Consider the following 25,943-nt stretch of genomic DNA (forward strand, 5'->3'; position numbering starts at 1 on the left):
ATATTTAAAATGCCCGCTCTAATATATATTGTAAACGCCTGCACATCTTATTACCATGTGCCATGAATGTGCACTATACATAGCAAAACACTGCATCCCATAAGAGAAAACAATACACCCACACATTATCTGAGTTCCAAAGCTCATTGATGTATATATTTGTTATTAAAAGGATATGGATTCAATATATTACAAAGTACAGTATACCTATAGTTACATGGTTACACTCACACAGTAAGCAGTTAAAACATACAGTTACATACAGTTACAGTTACATGCCAGCATACAATACCATTCCCTCAATGTATCTTATATCTCTCTCTCTCTCTGTAAAGTAATGCTGGGACTCCATCTTCCTCTGAGACCAAAACAGGAACTAACCTCCTGTGTGGTCAGCAGTGTGTTATCTAGTTTCTGGGGGAGGGGACTCACTCATTCATGATGAGTCACTAGTCTCTTTGTATATGCTGAACAGGTTCAGCCTTGGGGACATCCAAAGGGGCTGGCCTGAGCTTCCTGTCCACTACCTGTTTGGAATATCTATTGTTCTAATAAAAGTGATTTTAGCTTACATACATTTAATCATAATTATTTGTTGGAATTTCCTACAACTTTATAACAGGTATCAAATGAATCTACACATTAATCTGGTTGCTTTAATAGTAAATATGACCGGTCTATCTTGTTTTGTTCAAATAATACACATACATGACATTACTTCATTATATATAATTTTAAATCATCATGATGTCTGGCGCTTGATATTATTATAGTTATGTACTGTATGAAATAAGTGTCGAATCCATCTCTGTGGCATGTCCGTGTAAATGCGTGTGTTACCATGTATGGCTGTGCTCGCTGCGCGTATTTGCAAGTATAGCGACTTATATGTGTGTAGTTTGTATGTTCTTTTTATGTAATATTTTTGACTGCGACACTGGCTTTGCTGAAGAAGTGGGTCTTGAGAGCCAGTTTGAAGTTTTGTAGAGAGGTGGAGAGTCTGAGGGGGAGAGGTATGTATGTGTATGTATGTGTGCAAATGCCTGATCCAACACATGTGCACTTGTGGCCTTCACCACTTCGATTCTATGACAATCAGTATATATACTCTGACACTCTGTATTACAGTAAAATATAGACATACATTTTATTGGTGTATATGTGATGTTAACAAAGCAGCATGCAATTCAAAAGAATGATAAGCAAAGCAGAATCAATAGTCAGCTTATATGTGAAAGCTCTTTAATATGACCTTCATATCTTCAATAATCTGTGGGGGAGCCTTCATTGAATGATGCTCAGATTCGATGGTCAATCTCACCACAGACGCACTAAGCACGGACACATGTCGCATGGCTCTCTGTCCTCAGCTACTGTTTTTTGCTTACAGAGCTATGCTCTGTAATCTAGTTCTTACTGTTATTTGGACGAGAATGCTCAGTGTCCCCACTCTATGTTATAGACAACACCATCTTATCTTCAGGGTCTGTTCGCCATTTTGTTACAAAAACAAGGTCTGTAAAGTCTGTGTAAAGACTCCTCAAAGTATGTGTAAAACTCCTTCTCGGGGTCTCACACAAGAAATCTATATGCCATATACAGTAGAAAGCACTATCTATACTTTTAACCTATTAGTAACAGCAGTCCACAATCTATGAAACATCACTGTTCAAGGATGCACCAATCGAATTGCAGTATGTACGGGTGCTGTAATGGGCGTCTCAGTCTTTGCACATTTGGATGCACAGATGTACACAAGGGAATTACTTTGCAGCGGTATTTGCATGAAGTCGCTGTTGAACAGCCATCAATAGAAGTAGCTGAGGGTGCTTCTGTATACACCTCTTAATCAGCCCCATAATTTAAAGTGCAGAAGCTATGGGGCCCAGAGCTGAGAGGGAATCATCTTCCCTGTTAAAGTTACGTGTGTTAAATACAATTTTCACCATTGGTATATACATAGAGGCCCTAATAAACTTTTGGCCCTGGGGTATACAATATATAGAGCTTTGCACCTGGACCTGCTAATTGTAGTGTGTTATAAAAATGTAGGGCATTATAAAAGTATGGTATAAAATTCAGTGCATTATACTGTTACATAATATGAACTGGGGCACTGTAATGTGCTACAGTATGAAGTGGAAGCACTACAGTGTGGCATAAGATGAACTAGGGACACTATACTGTATGTCATAATGTGAATTGGGGGTACTGTGTTGCATAATGTGCACTGGCAGCCCTACATTGTGACATAATGTAAAGTAGGGCACTACTATGGGGCATAACTACTGTAAGGCACTACTTTGGTTCCGAAAATGAACTGTCACTATTATGGGGCATAAAATGAACAACTGCTGAAGAGATGTGTCTCTCTAGAAGCATTTCGACAGGGGCCCCCTCACAATGTTGCTATGGGGCTCATATGGACAGGCTAGATGGGCCAAATGGTTCTTATCCGCCATCAAATTCTATGTTCCAAATTCGGGCCATGTGGTTGCCTGTAAACGTGGTGCCTGATGTGCAAGTAACAAAATAAGGAACACCCTATGAGTTGTGCCTTAAATAACACCTACTGTATGAGAGAGTAGTCCTTATTTCTTATACTCATGCTTTTACATAATGTATTGTATAAATAATAAGCATTTCACTCAATTTATAAATACTAAATAAATATATATGAACACAGTAAGTTTGTTATGAAAAGCAAAAGTGAATATGAATAATTAGTTGTTAGCAGTGTATTGTATAAATATATGAAATTACATACTGTACTTTCATCTTTTACAAAACAAAAGTGAGATCATTCATGGAAGTAATGCTGCCTCCTAGTGGCAAGCAATTGTAGTGCAGATTGTAGTGGGACATTTCTGTGAATTTTAGGAATGTTACAGCTAAATGCACTGTATCCATAAAATACTGTTTCACAACATTTACAATTTATAACCTATGTTGAAACTTATATGGGAGGTACTAGTAGCTACTGTACTGTAGACTAGTAACTACTGTACAGTATGCAAGGTTTTTTTTATCACTTTGGGATCTATTCATGAAGCAGTGAAAAGAGTCAAGAAGTGAGCCAGTGGAGAAGTTGCCCATGGCAACCAATCAGCTGCTAAGTATCATTTTATAGAATCCACTGGCTCAATTCTCCACTCTTCACTGCTTCATGAGTAGACCCCTTTGTACATAGGCGGATCGGGTAGGGGGGGGGGGCACTCGGGCCCGTGCCCCCCCTGTCATTTCTGACTTCTTTTTTGTTTCAAAAGGAGAACAGCAGTAGCACTACTGCTATTTCCGTCAGTCAGATTTGCTAAAAGAGCCGGCAGGCACTAGAACCCGCCACGGCTCTCACAGCAAGTCCGTGTGGTAACCAATGGGGAGGCCCCCTGCTCACACCGCAACCTACCTCCCCCACTGCCAGCCGGCCAGAGTCCAGCCCAGGCGCGGGGTTCAAATGCCAGCATCGAGTAAGACTGTTACTTATGACGGCGCAGAAGGCTTCATTAGCCCTCACTGCACCGCACAGTTACCCAGCGCTTCCTCCTCCACTTCCTTTACCACCATGCTAGGTGCAGTCAAACACTCTGTGTGATTGTGACAGGGCTGTCCTGCAGATGTCTTATGCTGATTGTTGGAGATCCAGCTGGCTGCTTCTGATAATTAAAGATGGGCAGTTCGTGTCCTGCAGTCTGAGTCTCAGTGCAGTGCCCAAAACAAGGTATGCTGCACCTGCCACCACCAACTAAAAACTTTAATAATTATATTGTGCTGGGGTGCCTTCCAGGCTCAGATAACTAATGGAAACCGGTGACCAACATTTCAAGGCCCATTCAGCATTTTCATCAGGGTGAAACACTGGCATTAAACCAGCAATGATGTGCTCCTACAACCATTCATTACGTTATGGTGTATTATGTGAGGCCACGCCCCCTGTGATACCACACCCTTTATCTGGGAGCACGCGTGCCTTAGGTGCATGTAAATATAACTATTACCATTCCCCTATCATGGTGTCCCCCCTTTTATTTTCTTCTGGATCCGCCCCTGCCTTTGTATGAAGATAGTTACAAACCCCTTGACCACTCCATCACTTTGGTAGCAGTACTTCCTCTAGTTTCTCCTTGCTTGCTTGTTACAGCAGTCCTATTTGGCGACCTCTGCTGGTCAGCGTCTATAATGATCTTTGAGTGCCATAGTGCAAGGCTAAGGCCATACTTTCTCCTGAGCGGTACTGTAGGTAGAGAAAGTATCTGTGCAAGGAAATTACATTACAATTCAAAGCCTAAGACCTGCTTTCAATGTGTTCATGGAAGGAGATGTAAGTGCTTTTGTATTGTAGAGCAGAGGCAAAACTAGGGTTAGATAGAAACATAGAATGTGACGGCAGATAAGAACCACTTGCCCATGTTTTACCATATTTTTACCTCAAAACTTATTTGATCCTTATTTCTTTGTAAGGATATGTCTATCCCATGCATGTTTAAATTGCCCTACTGTCTTAGCCTCTACCTCATCTGATGGGAGGCTATTCCACTTTTTCCACTACCCTTTCTGTGAAGTAATTTTCTCATACGTCCTAGAGGATGCTGGGGTCACCATTAGAACCATGGGGTATAGACGGGATCCGCAGGAGACATGGGCACTTTAAGACTTTCAAAGGGTGTGAACTGGCTCCTCCCTCTATGCCCCTCCTCCAGACTCCAGTTTTAGAATTGTGCCCAGGCAGACTGGATGCACTACAGGGGAGCTCTACTGAGTTTCTCTGAAAAGACTTATGTTAGGTTTTTTATTTTTAGGGAGGCTGCTGGCAACAGTCTCCCTGCATCGTGGGACTTAGGGGAGAGAAGTATGACCAACTTCTAGTGAGTTCAATGGCTCTGCTTCTGGCTGACAGGACACCATTAGCTCCTGAGGGTGATGAACGCTGGGTACGCCTAGATCAGGCATGTCCAAACTGCGGCCCTCCAGCTGTTGAGAAACTACACATCCCAGCATGCCCTGACACAGCTTTAGCTTTCTCTGACAGCAAAACTGTGTCAGAGCATGCTGGGATATGTAGTTTCACAACAGCTGGAGGGCCGCAGTTTGGACATGCCTGGCCTAAATGCTCACTCCCGCAGCCTGCTGTCACCACCTTACAAAGCCAGGAGTTAGAAGACAGGTGAATAGAAGAAGAAAAGAAGACTTCAGTGACGGCATTCTGAGGTACCGCGCAGCGAACGGAACGCTGCGCACCATGCTCCCACACAAACACAGGCACTGCAGGGCGTGGGGGGGGGGGCGTGCCCTGGGCAGCATAAAATCCTCACAAAAGGCTGGCAAAAGCAGACATTAGTGCCTCAGCACTGTTCATTACCCCGCCAGCGTAATTAATTATTTCCGAGCGGGACAGAAGCGCGCCATTTACGGTGGCGGGGCTTCTTCCTCACCTCACCAGCACACTGCTCGCCGCCATATTCTCTCCTCAGAGAGACGCTGGTCCTTCCTTCACTGCTGACAAGATCAGGGTGCAAAACAGGGGGAGGGCGCAGCGATAGGGGTGCTTGTTATTAATATATAAAGCGCTACAAGTCTGTCACTATAAAGTTTATTATTTCCCAGACTGTGTACTTTTGGCACTGGGTGGTGAGCTGAAAAATCCTCTGTGTCCCTCTGACAGATTTACTGTGGGTCTGTCCCCCATAAGCCGGTGTATCTGTGGGTAATTGGTACATGTGTGTCAACATGTCGGTGACTGAATGTTTTTCCCAAGATATATATATATATATATTAGGGACGCAGACATGTGATGGGGATGCCCTGTCGGCACCACCAATAACTGACTGGGTGACAGTTTGAATGATAATGTGATTCATATCAATATGTGTTCCGGACACAGACGTAGAGAAAAGCTAGGGAGGATGTGATGTTCATGACTATGCTTCTTTTCCCTCAGGCCCCTCGGGGTCGCAAAATGTTATTTTGCACAGTTACTACACACTGATACCGACACCGATACTGATTCCTATGTCGACCATAATGTTTCCTGATTAGATCCACTATTGGCAAAGAGCATTCAGTACATGATTGTGGATATTAAGGACGTATTAACATCACTGAGGATCCTGCTGTTCCTGACAAAAGGGTCTATATATGTATGTATGTATATATATATATATATATATATATAATGAAAGCTGAGGTAACGTTCCTCCATCTCATGTGCTGAACGCTCTGTTTGAGAAAGTCTGGGTCAGCCCTGACAAGATGGTTTCAAATCCCCATGAGGATTCCGGTTGTTTATTCCCTTCCCGCCGCAGACAGAATAAAGTGGGAGTCACCCCCTGTTCTGCACGGGGCCCTGTCTCAAATACAGCGGATCGTATGCAGGAAGCTACATTATATTCTAGTTATGTAACCACGCGTACGTTTCTTAGACCTGCCATTACATGCGTATGGGTGAGTAGTAGTATTCAAAAATGGTCGGATACCTTGTCATTCGATATAGATACCCTGGGGAGAGATGGGATACTCCTTATGTTGGGTCATATCAAGGACACTGCAGCATACTTACATGAGACTGCAAGGGATATAGGACTCTTGGGTTCACGGGCCAATTCCATGGCGGTCTCGGCTAGGAGGGCGTTGTGGATTCACCAATGGAATGCTGATGCTGACTCCAAGAAGAAATGGAGTCTCTTCCCTATGAATGAAGCCTGGTTTGGTGACGGCCTAGTTAATTTGATCTCGGCAGCTGCCGCAGGTAAGTCAACCCTCTTGCCCTATGTTCCCTCACAACGGATGAAGATGCATCATTATCGGATGCAGTCATTTCGGCCCGATAGATACACAAGACGTTAGGATTCCCCTTTCTTTGCAGGTAGAGGAAGGAGAAGAGGGAAGAGGTCCGCAGCCTCTTCAAGATCACAGGAGCAGAAATCATCCTCTGCTTCTGCCAAATCCACCTGGGGCTGGGGCTCTCTTGCGGGAGCCCGCACCGGTGGGGCCACGTCTAAAACTCTTCATTCAGTCCTGGATTTGTTTGGACCTGGACCCGTGGGTTTTACAAATAGTGTCCCAAGGGTACAAACTGGAGTTTCAAGACGTTCCCCCTCACCGATTTTTCAAATCGCCTTACCAATTCTCCTCCATACAGGGAGGTAGTATGCGACGCAATACAAAAGTTGTGTCAGAATTGGGTCATTGTCCTGGTTCCCCCATCACAACAGGGAGAAGGCTTTTATTCAAGCCCCTTCATGGTCCCGAAGCCAGACGGCTCGGTCAAACCAACCCTAAATCTGAAATACCTCAATTTCTACCTAAAGAAATTAAAATCCAAGATGGAATCTCTCAGGGTAGTGATCTCCAGTCTGGAGGAAGGAGATTTCATGGTTTCAGTAGACATGCCTACTTACATGTTCCCATTTTCCTCCGCATTAAGCTTACCTGAGGTTTGCAATTCAGGATTGTCATTACCAATTTCAGACGTTGCTGTTTGGTCTGTCCACAGCTCCAAGGATTTTCACCAGTGTGATGGCGGAATTGATGGTTCTCCTTCGCTAGCAAGGAGTCACAATTATCCCGTACTTGGACGATCTCCTGATAAAGGCGAGATCCAGGGACCAGTTGGTGCAAAACATTGCACTCTCCCTGACAGTTCTTCAACAACATGGTAAGCTCCTGAACTTGCCAAAATCACAGTTAGTCCCAACGACGCAGTTGTCGTTTTTGGGAATAATACTGGACACAGAACTACAGAGAGGTTTTCTTCCAGTGGAAAAGGCTCTGGAGATCCAGAGTCTGGTCAAGCAAATTCTGAAACCAGCAAGAGTGTCAATCCATCAATGCATTCGGTTGCTGGGAAAGATGGTTGCGGCCTACGAGGCCATTCAGTTTGGCAGGTTCCATGCCAGAGTGTTCCAGTGGGACCTGTTGGACAAGTGGTCTGGATCCCACCTACACATGCACCGGAGGATAATCCTGTCTTCCAAGACCAGAATCTCACTCCTGTGGTGGCTGCACAGCTCTCACCTCCTAGAGGGGCGCAGGTTCGGGATCCAGGACTGGATCCTAGTGACCACGGATACAAGCCTCCGAGGCTGGGGAGCAGTCACACAGGGAGAAAACTTCCAAGGAGGATGGTCAAGTCAGGAAACTTGTCTCCACATAAACGTTCTGGAGTTAAGGGCCATTTACAAAGGCTTTCTGCAAGCGGAACATCTTCTTCGAGATCTACCCGTACTGATCCAGTTGGACAATGTAACAGCAGTAGCATACATAAACCGTGGAACGAAAAGCAGAGCAGCAATGGCAGAATCCACAAGGATTTTCCGCTGGGCGGAAAAACATACAAGCGCTCTGTCAGCAATATTCATTCCAAGAGTGGACAACTGGGAAGCAGACTTCCTAAGCAGACATGATCTTCATCCAGGAGAGGGGGGCCTCCTCCAAGTGGTCTTCGAAGAGGTGACAAGTCGTTGGGGTTTCCTCAAGTAGACATGATGGCATCTCGTCTCAACAAGAAGCTTCAGAGATATTGTTCCAGGTCAAGGGACCCTCAAGCAATAGCAGTGAATGCACTGGTGACACCGTGGGTATTTTCAGTCGGTATATTCCCTCCGCTTTCTCTCTTTCCAAAAGTTCTGAGATCATAAAAAGTACAGAGATTCGAGCGAACCTCATTGTCCCAGACTGGCCAAGGAGGGCTTGGTATCCAGATCTCAGAAATTACTCATAGGAGATCCCTGACCTCTTACTTTGCGCAAGGACCTGTTGCAGCAGGGGCCATGCGTGTATTAGGACTTGCCGCGGCTACGTTTGACAGCATAGCGGTTGAACGCCAAATCCTAGCCCGTAAGTGTATTCCCAGTGAAGACATTCCCACACTTATTCAGGTTAGAAAAGGGGTAACGTCTAAACATTACCACCGTATTTGGAGAAAATATGTTTCTTGGTGTGAATCCAAGAAGGTTCCTACGGAAGAGTTTCAGCTAGGACGTTTTCTCCATTTTCTACAAGCAGGTGCGGATGTGGGCCTAAATTTGGGCTCAATTAAGGTACAGATTTCAGCCTTATCGGTTTTCTTTCAAAAACAATTGGCCTCCCTTCCAGAAGTTCAGTCTTTTGTGAAAGGCGTGTTGCACATTCAACTTCCTTTTGTGCCCCCAGTGGCACCATGGTATCTTAATGTGGTGTTGCAGTTCCTTCAATCACATTGGTTTGAACCTTTACAGAAGGTGGAGTTGCAGTTCCTCACTTGAAAAGTGGTCATCCTGTTGGCCTTGGCATCTGCACGGCGGGGTGTCTGAGTTAGCGGCCTTGTCTCACAAGAGCCCTTATTTGATTTTCCATGAAGATAGAGCAGAATTGAGGACACGTCAACAATTTCTGCCGAAGGTGGTTTCATCTTTCCACATGAACCAACTTATTGTGGTGCTTGTGGCCACTGACGCCTTCGTTGAGTCAAAATCTCTGGATGTGGTCAGAGCATTGAAAATTTATGTCACCAGAACGGCTCAGATTAGGAAAACAGAGGCTCTGTTTGTCCTGTATGCTCCCAACAAGATTGGGTGTCATGCTTCCAAGCAGATCATTGCGCGCTGGATCTGTGGTACGATTCAGCATGCTCATTCCAAGCCAGGATTGCCGTTACCGAAATAGATGAAGGCCCATTCTACTAGAAAGGTGGGCTCGTCCTGGGCGGCTGACACTTTTGCTAAGTTTGCAAGTTGGTTACCTTGGCCGATGATGACCTCAAGTTTGGTCATTCGGTGCTGCAGAGTCGTCCGCACTCTCCCACCCGTTCTAGAGCTTTGGTATAACCCCATGGTTCTAATGGTGACCCCAGCATCCTCTAGGACGTATGAGAAAATAGGATTTTAATACCTACCGGTAAATCCTTTTCTCTTAGTCCGTAGAGGATGCTGGGCGCCCGTCCCAGTGCGTACTGTATCTGCAGTTATTAATTGTGGTTACACACATGTTGTGTTACCGTTCTGGTCAGCATGTTGCTGCAAATTGTTCATGCCGTTGGCTTGTGTTCTGTTGAATGCCACGTTCTGCGGCTTACTGGAGGTGTGAGCTGGTAAGAGACTCACCTTGGTTTAACAATAAATCCTTTCCTCGAAATGTCCGTCTCCCTGGGCACAGTTCTTAAAACTGGAGTCTGGAGGAGGGGCATAGAGGGAGAAGCCAGTTCACACTCTTTGAAAGTCTTAAAGTGCCTTGTCTCCTGTGGTTCCCGTCTATACCCCTTGGTTCTAATGGTGACCCCAGCATCCTCTACGGACTAAGAGAAAAGGATTTACCGGTAGGTATTAAAATCCTATTTTTCCTCAAATTTCCCTTGAACCTACTTCCCTCCAGTCTCAGTGCATGTCCTCGTGTTCTAATACATCTCTTCATTTGAAGAATGTTTCTCTCTTGGACTTTGTTAAAAACCCTTATTATATTTGAAAGTTTCTATCATGTCCCCTCTTTCCCTTCTCTGCTCCAAACTATACATATTGAGATTTTTTAGTCTTCATGAGGGGGTCATTCAGAGTTGATCGCTCGCTAGCTACTTTTTGCAGCGCTGCGATCAGATAGTCGCCCCCTATAGGGTAGTATATTTTCGCTTTGCAAGTATGCGAACGCCTGTGCAGCCGTGCTCTGCAAAAACATTTTGTGCAGTTTCTGAACTTACTCAGCCCTTGCGATCACTTCAGCCTGTCTGGTCCCGGAATTGATGTCAGACACCCGCCCTGCAAACGCTTGGATACGCCTGTGTTTTTAAAAACACTCTGTGAAAACGATCAGTTGACAACCATAAACGCCTTCTTCCTGTCAATCTCCTTGCGAACGCCCGTGCGAATGGATTCTTCGCTAAATCCATCGCACAGCAACGATCCGCTTTGTACCCGTACGACGCGCCTGCGCATTGCAGTGCATATGCATGCGCAGTAGTGACCTGATCGCTGCGTAAAACAGCAGCGTGCAAACAGGTTAGAATGACCCTCAGAGTATGTTTTGTGATGTAGGCCATCCACCATTTTAGTTGCCCTTTTAATAGCACACAAGGCAAATTACAAAAATGTCACCTTTTGAAAACTGTTTAACACAAAAAAAAATATTCTGGCAGAAATCTTATATTACAGGTTGAGTATCCCTTATCCAAAATGCTTGGGACCAGGAGTACAGTATTTTGGTTATCGGATGATTCCCTATTTTGGAATAATTGCATACCATAATGAGATATCATGGTGATGGGACCCAAGTCTAAGCACAGAATGCATTTATGTTACATATACACCTTATACACACAGCCTGAAGGTCATTTTAGCCAATATTTTTAATAACTTTATGCATTAAACAAAGTGTGTGTACATTCACACAATTCATTTATATTTCATATACACCTTATACACACAGCCTGAAGGTCATTTAATACAATATTTTTAATAATTTTGTGTGTTAAACAAAGTTTGTGTACATTGAGCCATCAGAAAACAAAGGTTTCACTATTTCACCCTCACTACAAAAAATCTGTATTTCGGAATATTCCGTATTTCAGAATATTTGGATATGGGATGCTCAACCTGTAATAATTATATAAACAGAAATTATAGTGAGCTAGAAATAAAACCCAATGGGGCTACAGTAAGATTACCTGCTGCTGGGTGATCCTCAGCAGGTAGACATGTATTGAAAACATCACCTACTGTATCCTGGGGGCCCAGATACAGGAGAGAGACATATAGTAAGCTACAGTTTCCTCAGAGTCAGTCCACACTAGTACTTACACAAATGGTGGCATGTGTGTTTTGTTATCCCCTCACCATCAGGGCTCAGCGGGTACCAGCTCCCAGGAAGATAAGACACTGGAATGACAATAGAACTAGTGATGAGCACCGGAAATTTTTCGGGTTTTGTGTTTTGGTTTTGGGTTCGGTTCCGCGGCCGTGTTTTGGGTTCGAACGCGTTTTGGCAAAACCTCACCGAATTTTTTTTGTCGGATTCGGGTGTGTTTTGGATTCGGGTGTTTTTTTCAAAAAACCCTAAAAAACAGCTTAAATCATAGAATTTGGGGGTCATTTTGATCCCAAAGTATTATTAACCTCAATAACCATAATTTCCACTCATTTTCAGTCTATTCTGAACACCTCACACCTCACAATATTATTTTTAGTCCTAAAATTTGCACCGAGGTCGCTGGATGACTAAGCTCAGCGACCCAAGTGGCCGACACAAACACCTGGCCCATCTAGGAGTGGCACTGCAGTGTCACGCAGGATGGCCCTTCCAAAAAACACCCCCCAAACAGCACATGACGCAAAGAAGAAAAAAAAGAGGCGCAATGAGGTAGCTGTGTGAGTAAGCTAAGCGACCCTAGTGGCCGACACAAACACCTGGCCCATCTAGGAGTGGCACTGCAGTGTCACGCAGGATGGCCCTTCCAAAAAACACCCCCCAAACAGCACATGACGCAAAGAAAAAAAGAGGCGCAATGAGGTAGCTGTGTGACTAAGATAAGCGATCCAAGTGGCCGACACAAACACCTGGCCCATCTAGGAGTGGCACTGCAGTGTCACGCAGGATGGCCCTTCCAAAAACTACTCCCCAAACAGCACATGACGCAAAGAAAAATGAAAGAAAAAAGAGGTGCAAGATGGAATTGTCCTTGGGCCCTCCCACCCACCCTTATGTTGTATAAACAGGACATGCACACTTTAACCAACCCATCATTTCAGTGACAGGGTCTGCCACACGACTGTGACTGAAATGACGGGTTGGTTTGGACCCCCACCAAAAAAGAAGCAATTAATCTCTCCTTGCACAAACTGGCTCTACAGAGGCAAGATGTCCACCTCATCATCATCCTCCGATATATCACCGTGTACATCCCCCTCCTCACAGATTATCAATTCGTCCCCACTGGAATCCACCATCTCAGCTCCCTGTGTACTTTGTGGAGGCAATTGCTGCTGGTGAATGTCTCCACGGAGGAATTGATTATAATTCATTTTAATGAACATCATCTTCTCCACATTTTCTGGATGTAACCTCGTACGCCGATTGCTGACAAGGTGAGCGGCGGCACTAAACACTCTTTCGGAGTACACACTTGTGGGAGGGCAACTTAGGTAGAATAAAGCCAGTTTGTGCAAGGGCCTCCAAATTGCCTCTTTTTCCTGCCAGTATAAGTACGGACTGTCTGACGTGCCTACTTGGATGCGGTCACTCATATAATCCTTCACCATTCTTTCAATGGGGAGAGAATCATATGCAGTGACAGTAGACGACATGTCCGTAATCGTTGTCAGGTCCTTCAGTCCGGACCAGATGTCAGCATCAGCAGTCGCTCCAGACTGCCCTGCATCACCGCCAGCGGGTGGGCTCGGAATTCTGAGCCTTTTCCTCGCACCCCCAGTTGCGGGAGAATGTGAAGGAGCAGATGTTGACAGGTCGCGTTCCGCTTGACTTGACAATTTTCTCACCAGCAGTTCTTTGAACCCCAGCAGACTTGTGTCTGCCGGAAAGAGAGATCCAAGGTAGGTTTTAAATCTAGGATCGAGCACGGTGGCCAAAATGTAGTGCTCTGATTTCAACAGATTGACCACCCGTGAATCCTTGTTAAGCGAATTAAGGGCTCCATCCACAAGTCCCACATGCCTAGCGGAATCGCTCTGTGTTAGCTCCTCCTTCAATGTCTCCAGCTTCTTCTGCAAAAGCCTGATGAGGGGAATGACCTGACTCAGGCTGGCAGTGTCTGAACTGACTTCACGTGTGGCAAGTTCAAAAGGTTGCAGAACCTTGCACAACGTTGAAATCATTCTCCACTGCGCTTGAGACAGGTGCATTCCACCTCCTATATCGTGCTCAGTTGTATAGGCTTGAATGGCCTTTTGCTGCTCCTCCAACCTCTGAAGCATATAGAGGGTTGAATTCCACCTCGTTACCACTTCTTGCTTCAGATGATGGCAGGGCAGGTTCAGGCGTTTTTGGTGGTGCTCCAGTCTTCTGTACGTGGTGCCTGTACGCCGAAAGTGTGCCACAATTCTTCTGGCCACCGACAGCATCTCTTGCACGCCCCTCTCGTTTTTTAAATAATTCTGCACCACCAAATTCAAGGTATGTGCAAAACATGGGACGTGCTGGAATTTGCCCAGATTTAATGCACACACAATATTGCTGGCGTTGTCCGATGCCACAAATCCACAGGAGAGTCCAATTGGGGGTAAGCCATTCTGCGATGATCTTCCTCAGTTGCCGTAAGAGGTTTTCAGCTGTGTGCGTATTCTGGAAAGCGGTGATACAAAGCGTAGCCTGCCTAGGAAAGAGTTGGCGTTTGCGAGATGCTGCTACTGGTGCCGCCGCTGCTGTTCTTGCGGCGGGAGTCAATACATCTACCCAGTGGGCTGTCACAATCATATAGTCCTGAGTCTGCCCTGCTCCACTTGTCCACATGTCCGTGGTTAAGTGGACATTGGGTACAACTGCATTTTTTAGGACACTGGTGAGTCTTTTTCTGAGGTCTGTGTACATTTTCGGTATCGCCTGCCTAGAGAAATGGAACCTAGATGGTATTTGGTACCGGGGACACAGTACCTCCAACAAGTCTCTAGTTGGCTCTGCAGTAGTGATGGATACCGGAACCACGTTTCTCACCGCCCAGGATGCCAAGGCCTCAGTTATCCACTTTGCAGCAGGATGACTGCTGTGATATTTCATCTTCTTCGCAAAGGACTGTTGGACAGTCAATTGCTTGGTGGAAGTAGTAAAAGTGGTCTTACGACTTCCCCTCTGGGATGACCATCGACTCCCAGCAGCAACAACAGCAGCGCCAGCAGCAGTAGGCGTTACACGCAAGGATGCATCGGAGGAATCCCAGGCAGGAGAGGACTCGTCAGAATTGCCAGTGACATGGCCTGCAGGACTATTGGCATTCCTGGAGAAGGAGGAAATTGACACTGAGGGAGTTGGTGGGGTGGTTTGCGTGAGCTTGGTTACAAGAGGAAGGGATTTACTGGTCAGTGGACTGCTTCCGCTGTCGCCCAAAGTTTTTGAACTTGTCACTGACTTATGATGAATGCGCTGCAGGTGACGTATAAGGGAGGATGTTCCGAGGTGGTTAACGTCCTTACCCCTACTTATTACAGCTTGACAAAGGCAACACACGGCTTGACAAATGTTGTCCGCATTTCTGTTGAAATACTTCCACACTGAAGAGCTGATTTTTTTGGTATTTTCACCAGGCATGTCAATGGCCATATTCCTCCCACGGACAACAGGTGTCTCCCCGGGTGCCTGACTTAAACAAACCACCTCACCATCAGAATCCTCCTGGTCAATTTCCTCCCCAGCGCCAGCAACACCCATATCCTCCTCATCCTGGTGTACTTCAACACTGACATCTTCAATCTGACTATCCGGAACTGGACTGCGGGTGCTCCTTCCAGCACTTGCAGGGGGCGTGCAAATGGTGGAAGGCGCATGCTCTTCACGTCCAGTGTTGGGAAGGTCAGGCATCGCAACCGACACAATTGGACTCTCCTTGTGGATTTGTGATTTCGAAGAACGCACAGTTCTTTGCTGTGCTTTTGCCAGCTTAAGTCTTTTCATTTTTCTAGCGAGAGGCTGAGTGCTTCCATCCTCATGTGAAGCTGAACCACTAGCCATGAACATAGGCCAGGGCCTCAGCCGTTCCTTGCCACTCCGTGTGGTAAATGGCGTATTGGCAAGTTTACGCTTCTCCTCCGACGATTTTATTTTAGATTTTTGAGTCCTTTTTTTACTGATATTTGGTGTTTTGGATTTTACATGCTCTGTACTATGACATTGGGCATCGGCCTTGGCAGACGACGTTGATGGCATTTCATCGTCTCGGCCATGACTAGTGGCAGCAGCTTCAGTACGAGGTGGAAGTGGATCTTGAGCTTTCCCTATTTTTGGAACCTCAACATTTTTGTTCTCCATATTTTAATAGGCACAACTAAAAGGCACCTCAGGTAAACAATGGAGATGGATGGATACTAGTATATTATGGATGACGAGCGACTGCCGACACAGAGGTAGCTACAGCCGTGGACTACCGTACTGCGTCTGCTAGTATAGACTGGATGATAATGATATAAAAATATATATATATCACTACTGCAGGACAGGTATATATTGTATAATGACGGACCTGCTGGACACTGTCAGCACTGCAGACTCCTAAACTACTAGTATGAAGAAGTTGGAAAAAAAAAAAACCCACCACAGGTAGGTATACAATTATGGACGAGCGACTGCCAGTGCCGACACAGAGGTAGCTACAGCCGTGGACTACCGTACTGCGTCTGCTAGTATAGACTGGATGATAATGATATAAAAAATATTTATATATATCACTACTGCAGGACAGGTATATATTATATAATGACGGACCTGCTGGACACTGTCAGCACTGCAGACTCCTAAACTACTAGTATGAAGAAGATAGAAAAAAAAAAACCCACCACAGGTAGGTATACAATTATGGACGAGCGACTGCCAGTGCCGACACAGAGGTAGCTACAGCCGTGGACTACCGTACTGCGTCTGCTAGTATAGACTGGATGATAATGATATAAAAAATATATATATATCACTACTGCAGGACAGGTATATATTGTATAATGACGGACCTGCTGGACACTGTCAGCACTGCAGACTCCTAAACTACTAGTATGAAGAAGATAGAAAAAAAAAACCCACCACAGGTAGGTATACAATTATGGACGAGCGACTGCCAGTGCCGACACAGAGGTAGCTACAGCCGTGGACTACCGTACTGCGTCTGCTAGTATAGACTGGATGATAATGATATAAAAAATATATATATATCACTACTGCAGGACAGGTATATATTGTATAATGACGGACCTGCTGGACACTGTCAGCACTGCAGACTCCTAAACTACTAGTATGAAGAAGATAGAAAAAAAAAAACCACCACAGGTAGGTATACAATTATGGACGAGCGACTGCCAGTGCCGACACAGAGGTAGCTACAGCCGTGGACTACCGTACTGCGTCTGCTAGTATAGACTGGATGATAATGATATAAAAAAAAAATATATATCACTACTGCAGGACAGGTATATATTGTATAATGACGGACCTGCTGGACACTGTCAGCACTGCAGACTCCTAAACTACTAGTATGAAGAAGATAGAAAAAAAAAAAACCACCACAGGTAGGTATACAATTATGGACGAGCGACTGCCAGTGCCGACACAGAGGTAGCTACAGCCGTGGACTACCGTACTGCGTCTGCTAGTATAGACTGGATGATAATGATATAAAAAATATATATATATCACTACTGCAGGACAGGTATATATTGTATAATGACGGACCTGCTGGACACTGTCAGCACTGCAGACTCCTAAACTACTAGTATGAAGAAGATAGAAAAAAAAAAAACCCACCACAGGTAGGTATACAATTATGGACGAGCGACTGCCGACACAGAGGTAGCTACAGCCGTGGACTACCGTACTGCGTCTGCTAGTATAGACTGTATGATAATGATATAAAAAAAATATATATATATATATATCACTACTGCAGGACAGGTATATATTATATAATGTATATAATGACGGACCTGCTGGACACTGTCAGCACTGCAGACTCCTAAACTACTAGTATGAAGAAGATAGAAATATAATGAATGACGTACCTGCTGGACACTGTCAGCAGAATGCGTTTATAGAATAAAAAAAAAAAACACCACACAAGTGTTTAACTTTTTCAGGCAGACAATATACTGGTGGTCACTGCTGGTCAGTCACACTGGCACTCTGGCAGCAAAAGTGTGCACTGTTAAATATGTACTCCTGCTATAACTGCTCCCCAGTCTCCCCCACAATTAAGCTGTGTGAGCAGTGAGCACTACTCAGCACAGTCAGATATACATAGATGATATTATCATGCAGCACACTGAGGCTGAGCACAGATATGGTATGTGACTGTGTATCGTTTTTTTTCAGGCAGAGAACGGATTATATTAAATAATAAATAAAACTGGTGGTCACTAGTATAACTATCAGCAAAACTCTGCACTCTCTGAGTACTCCTAATGCTCCAGTAAATCAAGTGTCTCACTCTCTATCTAAACGGAGAGGACGCCAGCCACGTCCTCTCCCTATCAATCTCAATGCACGTGTGAAAATGGCGGCGACGCGCGGCTCCTTATATAGAATCCGAGTCTTGCGATAGAATACGAGCCTCGCGAGAATCCGACAGCGGGATGATGACGTTCGGGCGTGCTCGGGTTAGCCGAGCAAGGCGGGAAGATCCGAGTCTGCCTCGGACCCGTGTAAAAAGCGCGAAGTTCGGGGGGGTTCGGTTTCCGAGAAACCGAACCCGCTCATCACTAAATAGAACATCATCATCAGACTGTTATTATTTATCTCGGCCCAGCAGGTCTCCTTCCTACACTCTGTCAGGGTCCCCAAGCTCAGAGGTCTGCTCCAACTAGCTCAGGGACTCTGCAGCCATCACTGAGGTTACAGCCAGCAATTAGAAAAAGTACCAACCAATCAGCTTCAGTGGCCAGTCATACCCCCCAAACCCGGCCTGTAATGACATTTAAAAAATAATGTGGCGTATTTTTAGTGGCAGCTCTGGTTACTGCCAATAATTACATAGGTAACTTACTGCCAATTCCACTTGCTTGCATTACTGGTCACAAGGTCAAGGTTGATAGAAGGCCATGGTTTATTTGTATTTGTTCTTGAGAACAGGTTGATCAGCCACTGAATGGCATATATCTTGTGAGAACCCTTGAAGAGTGCGATAATTTAATTAAACTGCTAAGGGCAATGTCATACAAGCTTGTACTAAACAGTGGGAGCCTTCATTAGTTTTATGCTTGTTAAAAGAAATCCTCAGCTCCTATTAATTATCTGTAATTAGAAGGTGTTTGGTATGTCCTGCCACCTATACGTAGTTATACTGAAACATACTGAATCCTTGTATTTTATATACTGCATATTCATGCCCAGTTAGGAATGAGTTACACCTCCGTTCACTGTCTTTGTTCCTAAAGCATTTAGTTCATATGATATCTGACTCCGTCTCTCTCCATGGAAAAGTTGAACTGTCTTACGGTTGCGTGTCAGTTAGCAGAGTGACAGCACACGGCAGAAGCGTGTTAGCAAATGGAGCCTGTGATCTAAATAGGTTGTGACATATTCCAAACATGTAATAATAATTAATGCTGACACCTTAATCTGCCACTGGAGTTTAAATGTACAGTATTAATCTATAATTAAGCAATCCTGGCGTAATAAGACAGTGTTGCCGTGCTGACTGGTGACTCCACTCTGGGAAAATATTGACATAAGAACTTGGGTAAAACTGGGCAGTTGGTTTTACTTCTTTGTGATTTTACATTATTTCCATGCTGCTGCGAGAAAAAAGGCATTGTGGGTAAACAGGTCACCAGTGCAGGCACTCACAAAACAGTACACATGGAACATAAACATATATATTCACAAAATTTACAGCACGCCACGTATAGCATACTTGCCTACTCTCCCGGAATGGCCGGGAGGCTCCCGAAAATCGGGTGACCCTCCCGTCCCCCCGGAAGAGCAGGCAAGTCTCCCGGAATCAGGGGTCCCCCTGCGCGTCCGCCCACTTAGTGTGCAAAGTGGGCGGTCTGGGCAGTTGATGACGCGATTCTTGCTGAATCGCGTCATCATAGCCACGCCCCCTGCAGTGTAATGCCGGTGATCGCGTCATTACAGAGCGGAGGCGTGGCTTAAAGGATGTGACACTAACTCCGCCCCCGTCCCGCCCATGCCTCACTCCCGTCCCGCAGAGAGCAGCCAGAATGTCGGCAAGTATGACGTATAGTACACAGCTTATGTTACTATACATGTAATGTAGGGGCTGGCGCTAAATAAGAACTACGTCAGTTTACGGAGCGGATATTGCATAAAATCACTCTGCTTATACCCTAAGAACCAGTCTCGTTCTATGCAGACAATGGTTGGCGGAAGATGCAAATACACAGTGATATTGATGATGATTGCAGGCTCTACTGTACTGCTTGTGACTGATTGCCAATGCACTGCTTACACTTATAGCTGTTTTTTGTAGTTGCTTGCATTGCATGCATGGAAATACATCCGTATTCAGTGGTGTATGCATCTTTGTGGTGCACCTGCCCCCTATCTGTATGCTTGATATGATATTCGTCATCATGATCAGTGCAGATTTCTTCCAGCCTATACTTGGTGCAACGATCCATATGACATCCAACTACTGTAAACATAAACTGCAGTTGCATGGACACACCCTCATGAACTTTTCTTAGGTGACAATGCCTCCTACAGCCCAGGTATGCCTCTTCAGTGGCAAGTGTGGATACAACTGAAATGCATATGAACCTGCATTTCCTGTACCTGTATACGCTTGGTTTCAGAGCATGCAAAGCTCCCAACTCCTCTCCCAACGGTCCTGATTTCAGTGGGACAGACCCAATTTGTGAGAAGTTGGCTGGTATTCCCCCTGCTGCCCGCAGTGGAGGCAGGTACCTTCACTGCATGTGGCAGTATCATAGGGTTTATCCCAGAATTGCTGAACATGCCCACTGTGGTTATGTCCACACTCACTATGATTCAACCTTGCTCCCATCATGATGTATCCACGCCCCATCGCCTAACACTTTTACGAATGTTGGAAACTGTAGAAACGCCATGAATAGGGTCCACCTACTAAAGTATAAGGTAAACCAGCCCAACTAGAACTGCAAGTCCTGACTTGGGCTTCCAGTTATACTTGTAATTGGATGGATCCCGCTGGCCATAGCATGGCATTGGTCCTTGGTAGATAGGTCGCAGTGTTATATCCAGTGAAAACACACATTTTAAGACTTTTCTCTACTTCACATCGACCCTGTAATCTTTATACATCTGATTTACAGCAATGCAGATATTCAAATACGAACCGTGATAATTAACAGCGGAGCAATGAAGGGTTAGTAAGGGGCACACAGGCATATACTGTACATACAAGACTAGACAGCGCCAACATCAGCAACTATACAGGGTCATTCAGACAAATAACACCAAAATTCTGAACTTCGTTAGCGATATATAAACAATATACAGTAAATCATTCCCATTTCATTATAATAATAGGGCAGCTGGGCCCCATTTCCAGATACCTATATTACCATGTTATGCTGAGTTAGCAATACAGAAAACAATTCAGTGTCAACTCAAACAAAAGCAATAATGCTACAAACTTGTAAAAATGCACCACATGTCCCATCAAGGAGGTAAGCTTAAATGAAAGGTAAATGTGCAGTGTCTGCTTGCTATGAGGGCACATGTTGGCATGATTGTAGGAACTAAATTGCAACTGCTGTGCCCCCTTTACCACTGTCTCACATCCTCCTTTGTCTCTCTCAGCTGCCCTGCTGCTGCCCAGCGATGGGAAGGAGCCGGTGTGCAGGATTCCAGTTATCACAAAGCTGAGTAAGTCTTTCTGCGCGCTGTAAATTTACAGGAGTAAATCTGCTCTCTGCATTATTAATAGGGTTGAGTTTGAAAGTTCCTCTTGGACGCTGAGCAAGCTCGATTTCTCAGTGCTGAGTAAACAGAAGAGGCAGCTTGGCCTGGATATGGCTGTACTTATGGATGAGTCAAAGTGAAGGCTCCCAAAGAGCAGAGCTCAGATACTAAAATCTGTGCTTGAAATTAGAAATGTTTCCCCTTCATTAGCAAAGGGGTTTATATGGCATGTCTGTCAAACCACATTCGATTAGTCAAGTGTTAAAACTAAAAGGGGGTTGTAAAGTACATTTGTTACGAAGTACTAGTAGCATGCAAAGCCTTCATTGCATAAGAGCACCTTGCATAGTGCTACAGCGCTGAAGCAGCAGGGTAAAGCATGACTAGTCTTTGTATACAGGGGGCAATGTAATACAAAGCTAGCCATTTAAGGATAATCGAATTATAATAGTAACTTTATGTTTTGCATTCTGATTTTGCAGTGGCTCTTCCTCTTTTACAAAGTCCTGTCACTGTCTTTTTAGTGACATTACTATTGATGTTGCATAGATTACAACAGTGACCATAGATCACAACAGAGACAGGGCCCTGACTACCCTGATAAATAGATGGCAACAGCTCATCATTGGATTCCGGGTCGGTTGTCTGTACAGTGTCAGGACCAGGAAGCACAGTGAAAATACAGGATATAACTGAGGTTTCTTATCTAAAACATCTCCAGACCACTATGCAGTGACGTTACTGCGCACTAATCCCCATTGTGTATACGCCTCCCATCGCCTTTTAACATCTTGTTTGCCAAAGGGGACTGTACCGCTTCGGAGACAATGCTGCACTGTGGTACTGTACTGAGATTCCGTGCCGCGGTTTTACATCTTGTTCTTACTGACAGATTCCTGTGTCTGTTCTTGGCTACATCACTAGTACATGCCTGCCAGTGACCTGGCAAATGCACGCTTGTTATTTTATCATTCCTTTTCCTGTGTTAGCAACGATTTTGCTGCTAAACGCAGCTAATCAGCACACATGCCACTAATTAAATCATCGTGTGTGTATTAGCAATGAAACCACCTCACAAATAAAACCGACGGGTGTCTACAGTTTAATTAGGAGCCCTCCAAAGGTTTCTGCACGCTGGGAGGTGATGCTTGTCAAATTAATGTTACATGGCATAGCCTGTTATGTGACTGCACGGGGAGGCTCCCTCACTTTATAACCAAAGCAGAGTCGACAGCTCCTCAACCACAGGGAGAGGTTCTGTTTGAGGCCTGTGTCATCTTGCGTCTGCTACAGAATCCTACAGAGATCCATTACCGTGCTCAGGGTTATATCACACTGCAGGATATGTAACACAGAGCAGGTGATTCAGAGATTACAGCTGATGTAAATTAACTGGGAAACAGGGTTTACAGTGTATTTCCACTCGTTATTTTTAACCCCTTCTTTTAAAATGTCATATACTGTATACAACTATGCTTATTATTAGTAGCACAGTGACAGGAATGGGTTAAATATGAAAATGTTAGCTGTAACACTGCTTACGGCAACATATTGGTGCTGTTCGGTCATGATGACTTATATATACTCCTTTTACACCGCCGCAATAACCCGGGTTATTGCCAGGTTATCCAGGGTCATGGCCCGGTGTAAAAGGGTCACCGAAAAATTACCTGAATCCTACCCAGATAGCGAGCATGGGGGGTCATTCCAAATTGTTCGCTCGCTAGCAGTTTTTAGCAGCCGTGCAAACGCTATGCCGCCTCCCACTGAGAGTGTATTTTAGCTTAGCAGAAGTGCGAACGAAAGGATCGCAGAGTGGCTACAAAGTTTTTTTGTGCAGTTTTAGAATAGCTCAAAACCTACTCAGCGCTTGCGATGACTTCATGCGCAGAAGTGCCAGTTTTTTGCCTCATCGCTGCACAGCGAACGAATGCAGCTAGCGATCAACTCGGAATGACCACCATTGTTGGTTCTGGGAAAGAGACTTGTAATGGGTCCATACAAGTCTATGAAGAGCCGGCTCACGGGGCTCTTGGAGATTATAGGGTCTATTCATGAAGCAGTAAAAAGTGTGGAGAAGTGAACCAGTGGAGAAGTCGCCCATGGCAACCAATCAACATTGAAGTAACATTTATAATTTGCATACTATACAATTGTACGGAGCAGCTGGCTCACTTCTCCACGCTTTTTATTGCTTCATGAATAGACCTCAATGTAATTTTAATTGACAACTGACCCTATAAATCTCAATACATTTATGCATAGTGATGCAATGTATAATGGAGTTTTTGGTAGTCACCTACACTGCACAAAAGCTTGTCATCTGTTGTAGTATTTATTATATTATTTTATTTATATGGTTTTACTCCTCTTACAGTATTTTATAACATCTTTCACCTTTGCTTGTCAGTGTAACAAGTAATCATCTACTGTGACATCTCCTCATTCGTACAGTTGTTTCCCTTGTTGCCCTAACAGATGACGCATCAAACATCACATTTATCCAGCAGGAGATGCCTGCTGACCACAAGCGCCCAGTGACTAATGCTATTTTCACCACCGCATTTGCGTCTGGGTCTGTGTTCTCTGCAAGTTTCTTAGACTGTTTGATGTCAGTGGTAAGTGAAAGTGCAACATAAGTAAGGATCAGCAACCTCTCTGTGGTGCTGACTGTGGGGGAGGTGTATCATTTTTCTAGCACAGTCTTTTATATGACAGTTGCTGATTGGTTGCTTTGGTTTGGGAAACTACTCCACTTTATTTCTCTCCAAGGCTTGATACAATCCACCCCAGTCAAAGCCCTGACTGAGTTAGAGCTTTGACTGACCATTACCTAACAATGGGGCAGATGTATTAACTAGAGATGAGCGGATTCGGTTTTACTCGGTTTTACTCGGTTCTCAAAACCGAATCTTATTGGCTATCCAAAACACGTGACATCCGTGAGCCAATTAGATGCCGTTTTGAGAACCGAGTAAAACCGAGTAAAACCGAACCCGCTCATCTCTAGTATTAACCTGGAGAAGGGATAAAGCCATGACAAGTGCAAGGTGATAACGCACCAGCCAATCATTACAGATTTGAAAAATTACAGTTTGGAGCTGATTGGTGCGTTATCACCATGCGCTTATCACTGCTTTATCACTGCTTTATCCCTTCTCCGGGCTTAATACATCTGCCCCATTATTTCTAAAGTGTTTTAAAGAATATGGGGTGTATGCAATTAGTGCCGTTTTTTTGACTAACTGAAAACTAATTCGACCCACCCTAGTCAATAGCGGTCATTTTTGCCCATTTTTGAATACATTTTTGCTATGCCGTTTCAGCTTTTTTTTTTTGTCGAATTGGCATGGGCGAAAACTAACCCAAAAAACGTCAAAAACCCCTTGTCATCAATTCGACAAAACATGTGGATCGGCGGTGATTTTCACTGATCCATGTGTTTATCGCCAGTGCAGTTTTTTCGACTTGTTGAAAAAGCGGCACTAATTGCATTCCCCCCTATAGTTTCAGAACAGCTCTGGTTTTCAGCATTTCAGTGTCAGTCTGATTCAGGTCTGTCTGATTCTGGTCTTTAAAGTAGTGCAGACATTTAGAAATTAGAGATGAGCGCCTGAAATTTTTCGGGTTTTGTGTTTTGGTTTTGGGTTCGGTTCCGCGGCCGTGTTTTGGGTTCGAACGCGTTTTGGCAAAACCTCACCGAATTATTTTTGTCGGATTCGGGTGTGTTTTGGATTCGGGTGTTTTTTTCCAAAAACACTAAAAAACAGCTTAAATCATAGAATTTGGGGGTCATTTTGATCCCAAAGTATTATTAACCTCAAAAACCATAATTTACACTAATTTTCAGTCTATTCTGAATACCTCACACCTCACAATATTATTTTTAGTCCTAAAATTTGCACCGAGGTCGCTGTGTGAGTAAGATAAGCGACCCTAGTGGCCGACACAAACACCGGGCCCATCTAGGAGTGGCACTGCAGTGTCACGCAGGATGTCCCTTCCAAAAAACCCTCCCCAAACAGCACATGACGCAAAGAAAAAAAGAGGCGCAATGAGGTAGCTGTGTGAGTAAGATTAGCGACCCTAGTGGCCGACACAAACACCGGGCCCATCTAGGAGTGGCACTGCAGTGTCACGCAGGATGGCCCTTCCAAAAAACCCTCCCCAAACAGCACATGACGCAAAGAAAAAAAGAGGCGCAATGAGGTAGCTGACTGTGTGAGTAAGATTAGCGACCCTAGTGGCCGACACAAACACCGGGCCCATCTAGGAGTGGCACTGCAGTGTCACGCAGGATGGCCCTTCCAAAAAACCCTCCCCAAACAGCACATGACGCAAAGAAAAAAAGAGGCGCAATGAGGTAGCTGACTGTGTGAGTAAGATTAGCGACCCTAGTGGCTGACACAAACACCGGGCCCATCTAGGAG

General features: G+C 44.8%; 1 protein-coding gene across 7 annotated transcripts in view; it reads left to right on the forward strand.

Moving 5' to 3' along the window:
* Window positions 1-25,943, forward strand: part of KCNU1 (potassium calcium-activated channel subfamily U member 1) — a 513,844-nt gene that overhangs the window by 471,394 nt on the left and 16,507 nt on the right. For 6 of the 7 annotated variants that reach the window (XM_063925441.1, XM_063925446.1, XM_063925442.1 and 3 more), the window contains 2 exons: window positions 21,412-21,477; window positions 23,992-24,131. In XM_063925441.1, coding sequence (XP_063781511.1) covers window positions 21,412-21,477; window positions 23,992-24,131 — 206 coding nt within the window. The remainder of the gene's footprint in view (window positions 1-21,411; window positions 21,478-23,991; window positions 24,132-25,943) is intronic. The other variant, XM_063925449.1, reaches the window with a different exon arrangement.

This window comes from Pseudophryne corroboree, chromosome 6 (genome assembly GCF_028390025.1).
Source record: "Pseudophryne corroboree isolate aPseCor3 chromosome 6, aPseCor3.hap2, whole genome shotgun sequence".
In the NCBI taxonomy this organism is placed as follows: Eukaryota; Metazoa; Chordata; class Amphibia; order Anura; family Myobatrachidae; genus Pseudophryne; species Pseudophryne corroboree.